The 9619-nt window shown below is 55.4% G+C and overlaps 1 protein-coding gene across 3 annotated transcripts in view; it reads right to left on the bottom strand.

Annotated features, from left to right (window-relative positions):
- Positions 1–12: 12 nt before the first annotated feature.
- ADAP1 (ArfGAP with dual PH domains 1) overlaps positions 13–9619 on the bottom strand; it is a 54389-nt gene continuing 44782 nt past the window's right edge. For 2 of the 3 annotated variants that reach the window (XM_028091840.2, XM_028091842.2), the window contains 5 exons: positions 3883–3966; positions 3639–3701; positions 3058–3129; positions 2618–2870; positions 13–2533 (listed from right to left, as the gene is read on the bottom strand). In XM_028091840.2, coding sequence (XP_027947641.1) covers positions 2505–2533; positions 2618–2870; positions 3058–3129; positions 3639–3701; positions 3883–3966 — 501 coding nt within the window. In that variant the 3' untranslated portion in view covers positions 13–2504. The remainder of the gene's footprint in view (positions 2534–2617; positions 2871–3057; positions 3130–3638; positions 3702–3882; positions 3967–9619) is intronic. The other variant, XM_028091841.2, reaches the window with a different exon arrangement.

Below are 9619 nucleotides of genomic sequence, written 5' to 3'. Positions count from 1 at the left end.
TTCCCAGAGCAATGACGAGAGGGGAAACACTTTATTTTTTCACAAATAAGAGTTGTAGATTAATACACAGTGATCATGCATGGGAAGGAGTTGAGATACACACTTTTATTGACTGTAAAATGGAATTTAAAGGAAGGTTTGTGTTACTTGTTGAGTTGAAATAAATCCTTTATACTGGGCTTTGCAGCGCTCGTCCTTTCTGAGTGAGCTCCTGGGGCCGGCGGGCGGGGAGCGGTTGCCAAGACCAGCGGTGGCCGGGCCTGCGTGCTGTGCCCGCAGGGGGTGCTGTGGACGGCCGCGAGCGGCCGGTGTCGGGAAGGTCTTGTGATTTGTGTGTAACTACGTGGTGGTTTCTTTAAATGTGAGAAACCAGATCCAGTGGGGTCCTGCCTTGGCACGGGTTCTGCGTTGCAGGCCACGGGGCGGGGGAAGGAGAGCGCCGAGCCCCCCCCCCAAACTACCCACCGGGGCTCTCTGTGGAGGGCGGTGGTGGAGGGAGTCCTCACAAGGGGCAGGCCCCAAGCCTGCGATGGACCCGCGGCTTGTGCCGTGATGCTTGTTCTGAAACCACAAAATGCATCCAGCACAGTCAGTCCAGTGGGAGGGACGTCGGAGCAGAATGCGGGTTTTTATGTTGAATTTTGCCCCAAACTAAGTAGATGAGCACAGACCGCGCACACCTCCTGGCGTCCCTCCGCACCCCCCTCGCGGTGGCAGCGTCTGTCTCGACCCTCAGCACATGGAGACCCCCCTCCCGGGTAGGAGACAGCTTTGCGGCCGTGCACCTGACCCCACTTTCCCTGTGAGCGCTGCCACTTCTTTCATGCGGTTGTGAGTGGCGCTGCCATTTTCCAGGAACGCTGCCTCCCGCTTGTAGCCGTGCGGGTCGCGGGCCACGTCTCCACGGTGGAGCACGGGGCGGGCGGACGGCGGCCCGAGGGCAGGGACTCCCAGCGGCCGGAGCTGTGTGAGGTAAGCACCGTGACCGCCCTTTGCGGGCCGTGAGCTCCCGACCTCGTTGGAGAACTTCTCCCACCAACGGTAGCACGTTCTGTTGTTTCTTTTTAACGTGTTAAGTGTCTTGGGCACAGTGCCCTTGCGTCTGGTCAAGACAGGGCCTAGGAAACCAGTCCCGGAGAATGCGTGGCTGGGGCTGCCCCCCACGTGGGGAGGGGGAGTCCTGGGGGCCTCCGTCTTTTCATTTCCACCCGGGATGAGACCCCCCCCCGCCCCGCCCCCCTCTGGGGCTTGAGGCTCTTTGTCTAGAAGCGGGGAAGACGGGCTAGCGATCACGGGGGGTGGCGTCGGCGCGGCTGGGGAGGAGGCACCTGCCTGGAGCGGGAGGGGGTGGGCGCCCTGGGTGACCCTGCGACTGTCCTCACCCCCCGGCCCAGCTGTCTTGGGGACCAGAGCTGAGATGGGAGTGAGGGGGGCACTCTCTCCTGCCCCTGCACCCCCCCATCCCGGCCTACACGGGTCTGAGCAGGGGAGCCTCAGGTGCAGAGGGGAGATGGGGTGGGGGGAGGCCCACAAGGGTAGGCAGAGGCCCCCTCCCCCTACACAGGGGCCACTTTAGGGTAGGACATGAGGGTTGGCATGACGGGACCCCCTCCTAGTTCTCTGAAGGGCTGGTCCAGGGCTGCCTTAGGGGATGACTGAGTGGGGGGGCCACCCAGTCGGTACCTGCCGCCTGCAGGTGCTGCTTCTCTGTGCCCCCGACCCCCCACTGGAGGCGGCTAGGTGGCTGTAAGTCCTGGCGGGCCAGCCGCGCGCTGGGTCCTGTGGGGGAGCCTGGGCCCCCATCTTCCCAGGGCTCAGTGCCCAGCAGGCCGCAGACAGGAGCTGACCGTCCACCCTCCCTCCCAATCCAGGCGTGTGGGGCCCAGTGCGCTGCAGCTCCCCCGTGCCTCTGACCCCCCGGGGCCCTCTCGCACGTGCCAGGTCCGCTGCTTGAGGGGAACCCTGTCCCCCATGCTAGCGCCCAGCACCCCATGACCGACACACAGCAGGTGCTCAATAAATACTTGTTGAGGGGGGCTTGGAGGGGGAGCGGGACGGGGAGGGCAGGCATGCAGGCCACCCGCTGTCCCCACGGCCCAGCCTCCTGCTCAGGGGCAGGCTCCTGGTTAGGTGGGCAGGGGGCAGGGGGAGTTGGTGAGGGGCTGCCGGGCTGCCCTGAGCCAGGAGGCCGGGCCTAGGCCTCAGAGGAAGAGTGGTTCAGTGGCCGGGGGGGTGGGGGGGGGGGGGCATGGCAGGGGTCACATCAGTGGGTGGCAGCATGGTGGGGTCAGAGGTCAGGTCGGCCGGCCTGCAGTGAGGTTCCAGAGAAACAGGTCCTAGTGGCTAAAGCTCAGGCCCCACCTGGCCAAGTCCGAGGCTGCCACTTAGGGCTGGGGCCAGGAAGCCGGTTCCTTCATCTGCCGGCCCCCCCCAGTCTGGCCGCTGCCTCCTCGATGGCCACTTCAGCGAGTCCAGTTCCCTCGGGCCTCCAGAACCGTCTCTCGTTAGGGTTTATGTTTGAAGTGGGCTTCCACTGGAAAAAGGACAGGCGTTTAGCCCTGTCACAGCCACCCAGGAGGCGTTGGGCCTCCTTCCCTGCCACCCCATCTGCACGCACCTGCGTACTCCTGGGGCAGCATGGGCCTGTCCACGACCTTCCGGAAAGCCTCTACCCAGGCCCGCTGCTCCGTCTCCGTCTCGCAGGCCAGCAGGAACCTACGCTCCGGCGTCACGATGGTGATGCCATGTGGCCAGTGGTGGCCCTGGGTGGACGGTGGGAGCCCGTCCAGCACCGTGTAGCCACTCTCCCTGCTGCCGATGAAGACTTCCCCACGAGCAAAGGCGTCCTGTGGGCAGAGGCCGGGCAGCCCCTAGGCAAGGGGGTGGCTCTGCTCATAGCCGGGGAAGCCCCGACCCCGGAGACCCAACCCGCCCTCCTGCGCCTCATTCCCGCCGCCTGTGGCCAACAGACGGGCCTGTCGCTCATCTCTGCGTTGTGGGGGCGGACACGTCCGCCCTGCAAGGGCCCAGCCGGCCTGGGCCGAGACCCGCCCTTACCAGGGGGTCTTTGAAGTACATGAGCCTCCGGTCATCCATGGTGAACCAGCGCTTCCGGAAGCCTTCTGTTTGCTGTGGGTCAGAAAGTGCCGGGGTCCCGCTGGTCAGCCTGAGGCAGGGCACCCCCACACGCATGCATTCACCCTTCACTCATTCGCGGCGCCTTCCGTGGCCAGTGCTGCACCCTGCTCTGTCCACCAGGTGGCCGCACCGAGGGCCTTTGCACGTGCTGCCCCTCGCCGGGCCTCCCCGGGGCCCCGTCTGGGCTGTGGGGCTACCGTGGGGGTGCCTCCATGAGGCAGGGAACGGGCTGAGCTGGCCCTAGTAGGGCCCGAGGAGGTGCACGGGGGGGCCTGGGGCGGGGGGGGGGGGGCAAAGACACGAGGCTGGCTCAGCCCTCGGTCCACAGGGCCCAAAGGTCTTGGGGTCCAGGGCCGTCCAAGATGATCTGTTCAGAGCCCTCTCCCAGGGGTGCTAGTGGCACTTTGACCCTCCACGGCCACCCCACCAGCCCCACCCAGCCCCAGGTAGCTGAGACGCTGATCTCGGAGGGGGCGCTCCGGCCAGCCGGTCAGACCCACCTTGGGCCCCGTTTTCTCCATGTAGCCTTCCTTCAGGTAGTTCCGGGAGAGCTTCGGCACCAGCTAGGGCAGAAGATGGGCTCAGGCCTGGGCCCTCTGGTCTCTCTCCCCCACGCGCCCCCGGCCCCCTCCCCACTTGCTTGCTGCCACTGAGCTGAAATGCCCCAGAATAAAGGAGAGGGGTACATGGGGGCCCTTGGCCAGTCCCCCAGCCCCCCAGCGGACACAAGCAGTCGCCACTTACATCAGCGTCACTGGCCCCTGGGAATGCCACCTGCAGGTAGTGGAAGCGGGCGGCACGGAGCGCGTTGAACCAGTCCACGATCTCCTGCGGGTCAGAGGTAGGTGAACACGGGCAGGAGGGTGGATGCGGGCCTGCCGGGGTGCGGCCCTGAGGCGGCCTGGGAGGACGGGGCCGGCTCCGCACGGGGCACGGGCCGGGGGGCCAGGGAACAAGCCATGCTGTGGCCAGCCAGCTCGGGATGGGCAGGGGACAGACGGGTGGGAGGCCAGCGGCCAAGCCAGCCAGCCCCCAAGCCCTGATGCAGATTTGGGTGTGGGGAGGCTTTTCTCCTCTCAGATGGGGTTATTTTTACAAACCGAGTATGTTGCCCAGAGCGAGGCTCATCTATTTTTAAATCCACCCAGAGCTGCTGCCTCCCATCTTCATGGGGAGGAGGAGGAGGAGAGCCGCTCTGCATGAGCCAAACCCCCTCGCTGGACAGGGTGGACCTGCAGCGCCCCCTCCTGGCTGCCATGCCCCGCCACTCCCGAGACACCTGCCCACCGGATGCTGGAATCTGCCCCGAACCCTGGATGAGCCCAAATATCTCCTCTCCCTGCCGACACCTGGCCATTGCCAGCCACAGGGCACCTGCATGCCTGTTAGGGCTCCAGAGCCCACTCCTGCTGAAGGGGTCATCCCGCAGCCGCCTGCGCCACAGCTAAAATTACTCCTCCGCCGCCACGCCCACCTGCTGCATGCCCCGGCCCTGCCCCTGGGCCAGGCCCATGCTGCAGTGTCCACACCAACGCTCTGTATTCCCCACCTGGTGCACAGGGTTCCCAATTCAGGCTGTGACTTTACACTCCGGGCCCTGCCCACAACTCTCTTCACCCCTGGTGCACCCAACCCCATTCGAGTCATCAGTGAACTCTCCAGTCCCTCTCCTGGGGCCAGAAGGCATTGTCTCCTGCCTGCTCCCCAGCACTGGTCTCCCACCTCCCTCAGGACTCCCTCAGATCATTGAAACCATGGCAGCTGGACAGGTCAGTGGCAGTTCAAGTTGGGCCATGACATCTTCCAAGCAAAACACTGCACCTCTAATAACGATACAAGTCCACAGCATGGCCACAGGCCCTGCAGGGTCTGCCCAGCTCAAATGCCCTTCCTTTCCTACCTCAGCCTTGTCAGCTTCTCAGATCTATTCTGTTCCATCTGGCCACAGGGCCTTAGCACATGCCATCCCAGTACCTGTCTTCACCTTTGGGATATGGTCCCCGCCCCCCCATTATGCAGAGTCACTGTTCCTAGCCCTCAGTACAGGTGGGATTTTAGTCGCTTCTCTGACTCATGCCCGTCTCTACTGGCAAATGGTGCAGTCACTAACTGAGGGCAGAGCCCTGTCAAACAGGCTTACTGGTATCTAGGCACAGAGCCCAGCCCAGAGCAGGTACCCTAACCACAACCCTCTTTGAGGGAGGGGGGCCACTGGGGACTCATGCCAGCAGAGCATCATGCTACACATACAGAAGGGCGCTGGGCTCAGTCTCCCAAGGAAAATGAGGGTGGAGGCTTCTGGATAAAGCTGAAGATTGGCCCATATGCCTTGAGCCGTGACCCGCCTAAAACCTGTTAATACCACATGCAATCTTACAAAACCAGATCAGGAAGAAACAAAACTTGAACACACTTATTACTAGTAACAAAATGGAATCTGTAACCAAAGAACACAACACATGGAAGTCCAGGACCAGATGGCTTCACCAGTGAATTTTACCAAACGTTTAAAAGAGAGTTAATAAACTATTGCAAAAAAAATAGAAGGAAAGCTTCCAGATTCATTCTATGAGGCCAGCATTATCCTAATAACAAACCAGACACACTATGAAAAAGAACTACAGGTCAATATTTCTGATGAACACAGATGCAAAAATCTTCAACGAAATACCAGCAAACCAAATCGAACAATACACTGAGAGGATCATTCACCCCAAGCAAGTGGGTTTCCTCCAGGGATGCAGGATGGCTCAACATTTGCAAACCAATCAACGGGACATGTCACATCAACAAAACATTTAAAAACCATATGATCATCTCAGTAGATGCAGAAAAAGCAAAGGAAAGCAACTGACAAAGTACAGCATCTCTTCACGATAAAACCAAAGCGGGGTTAGATGGGACATACGTCCACATGATGAAGGCCCGATTATGTGACAAGCCTACGGCTGACCTCGTGCAGTCGGGAACAACCAGCACTTTTCCCCTAAGATGAGGATCAAGGATGAAATGAAAGAACAATAGTAACTTGAGGCTGTATGGAGAGATGATATCAGGAAAGATCTGTAACTACTTTTTGTTATCAATGTGATATAAAAGACTAATATTTTGGGGTCGCCTCCCATGTTGGGCTCCCTGCCAACAAGGAGCATGCTTTTTCCTCTCCTCCCTGTTCATGCTCTCTGTCACTTTCCCTCTCAAATAAATCTGTTAAAAAATAAAAAGACTAATACTTTTAAAGAAAAATAATCAGGAATTAAAAGCTGCTATTACTGTTAACTTGTTTGTAATTGCAAATCTTGTTTTATACCTACATTAGGAGACAGTGCATTTAAAAGAATGATTGTATTTTGGGGCACACGACGTGTAAAGATGAAATACCGTGACATCGACAACCAAAGGGTGTCGTACAGACAGCTGTGAAGGAACAGGGTTTCTGCACGTTCCTGAAGTTAAGCTACTACAAATTCGATTTAGAAGGTTATAAGTTTAGGATGTTAAATATAATCTCCATGGCAACCAGGAAGAAAAGAGCTATAGAATATACACAAAAGGAAATTAGGAGGGAATTTAAACATTTCACATAAACACAGAAGACGACAGGAATGCAGGAAACGAGGGACCAAAAAAAGCTGTAGGCCACACACAACATAAAGGGCACAAGGGAGAAGGAAGTCCCTCCTTACCAGCATTCACATTACAGGTAAAGGGATGAACCTCCCCAGTCAACAGGCAGAGAATGGCAGGACGGACAGAAACACACGGTACAACCACTGGCCGTCCACGAGAGATGCGGCCGAGATCTAAAGACACAGCGGGTCGGAAGTCAAAGGATGGGAAAGGATACTGCGCGTGGACAGCCAGCGGGGGAGAGCCGGAGTGGTTTCACAGACATCAGACAGACAGACGAAGGAAAAGGCCACAGGGACGAAGGAGGACAGTCTATGTGAGTAGAAGCCTCGGCACAGCAAGATCTAACAATTACACTCACGCGCCTAATGACAGACATCAAAGTGTAGGAAGCCGAACCCGACAGAGCCGAAGGGGGACATCGCCAGCCTCGAATGACGGCTTGAGACCGTGACGCTGCACTCACACTGATGGACAGAGACATCCGGCGGGAGTGAGGGAACAGAGGACTTCCCACAACCAACCAGATCCAACCAGGCAGCACGTGACCAGGACGGCACACGCAGTCCTCCCTAGGGCCCACGGGGCGTCGTACCGTTGTACAGGATCGACCACACGTGAGGCCGCAGGTAAGTCTAGATTGATTTTAAAAGGCAGATGTCATACCGAGTATCTTCTCTGGCCACAACAGGGTGGAGTCAGAAGTCAACACAAAGAAAACTGGGACATTCACAACATGGCGGAAATGTAACACACTTTTAAACAACCAGTGGATCAAGGAAGAAATCACAAGGGAAATTAGAAATGAAATGAAATTTGATGAAGGAAAACAAAACCCGACACCAGAACACGGGATGTAGCAACGGTGGTGCTAATAGGGAAATCTGTAGCTATAAATGGTGACATTACAAAACAAGAAGGATGTCAAACCAACGACCGAACTTACAACTGAAGGAACTAGGCAAAGAAGAAACTAAACCCAAAGCTGGCAGAAGGGAGGAAATCATAAAGACTGGAGCAGAGATCAATGAAATAGAGAAAAGAAAACCAATAGAGAAAATAAATGAAAGCAAAAGATGCTTCTTCGAGAAGATCAATGAATCGGCATGCCTTGAGCTGGATGGTCTAAGAAACTGACTCAAGTCACTAAAATCAGACACAAAGCTGGGGATGCTGCTCCCAGAAATAAAAAGGTCTATGAGAGCGTGCTGTGAACAACCGTACACCAACAACAGGGTCACCTCGATGAAGTGGACAAATTCCTGGAAAAAGAAAGCCCACCAAGACTAAATCAGGAAGAAGGGGACCATCTGAATGGTCCTGTAAACGAGTAAGGAGACCGAATCTGTCATCAGAAATTCCCAACAAAGAACAGCCCTGGCCCTGATGGCTTTACGGGTGAATGCTACTCAACACTTAAGTAACACCATCCTTCCCAAACTTTTCCAAAAGAATTGAGGGGGAGAGAGCACTTCCTAACTCATTCTGTGAGGTGTTCTGTATTATACCCAGCATAACCTGGACACCAAAGCCAGACAAAAATACAAGACAACCACAGACCAATAGCCCTTGTGAACACTGATGTAAAAGTCCTCAGCAAGATACTAACGAACTGAATTCAGCAGTATATTAAGGATTATACACCATGACAAAGTGAGATTTATTCCTAAAATGCAAGGGATTCTCAACACGAAAACTCATGAAGTTAATACACCACATTAATAGAATGAAGGAAAAACAAATCACACGATCATTTTAGTTGATGCATGAAATGTATTTGACAAAATTCATATAGAATATCTGGGAACCCAAGTCGCCAAATAATCCTTAAAAAGAATAAAACTGGAAGCACTGCACTTCTAATTTCAAAACTTACGATGAAGTCACAGTCCAAAGAGCATATGGCACTGGCAGAAAGACCGACCAGAAACTGGTCAAATTATTTGTTGAGAAAAGGTGTCAATACCATTTAATCGGGAAAGGACTGTCTTTTCAACAGTGCTGGGGAAACGACATCCACGTCAAAAAGAATGAAGCTGGGGGCACCTGGGCGGCTCAGTCGTTAAGCATCTGCCTTGGGCTCAGGTCATGATCCCGGGGTCCTGGGATCGAGTCCCGCATCGGGCTCCCCGCTCCGCGGGGAGCCTGCTTCTCCCTCTCTGTCTCTGCCTGCCACTCTGCCTACTTGTGTTCTCTCTGTCAAATAAATAAAATCTTTAAAGAAAAAAAAATAATGAAGTTGGGGTACGTGCACCCCGATGTTTATAGCAGCAATGTCCACAATAGCCAAACTGTGGAACGAGCCAAGATGTCCATCGACAGATGAATGGATAAAGAAGAGGTGGTATATATACACAATGGAATATTATGCAGCCATCAAAAGGAATGAGATCTTCCCATTTGCAACGACGTGGATGGAACTGGAGGGTGTTATGCTGAGTGAAATAATTCAATCAGAGAAAGACATGTATCATATGACCTCACTGATATGAGGAATTCTTAATCTCAGGAAACAAACTGAGGGTTGCTGGAGTGGTCGGGGGTGGGAGGGATGGGGTGGCTGGGTGATAGACATTGGGGAGGGTATGTGCTACGGTGAGCGCTGTGAATTGTGTAAGACTGTTGAATCACAGATCTGTACTTCTGAAACAAATAATGCAACATATGTTAAAAAAAAAAAAGAAGAAGAAGATAGCAGGAGGGGAAGAATGAAGGGGAGTATGTCAGAGGGGGAGACGAACCAGGAGAGACTACGGACTCTGAGAAACAAACTGAGGGTTCTAGAGGGCAGGGGGGTGGGGGACGGGTTAGCCTGGTGATGGGTATTAGGGAGGGCACATTCTGCATGGAG

Source organism: Eumetopias jubatus, unplaced genomic scaffold, assembly GCF_037043125.1.
Source record: "Eumetopias jubatus isolate StellerSeaLion01/CBP00866 unplaced genomic scaffold, mEumJub1_p1.0 scaffold_12, whole genome shotgun sequence".
Lineage (NCBI taxonomy): Eukaryota > Metazoa > Chordata > Mammalia > Carnivora > Otariidae > Eumetopias > Eumetopias jubatus.
Note: the sequence above shows the minus strand (reverse complement) of the source record. Positions and strands in the feature narration are given on the sequence as shown.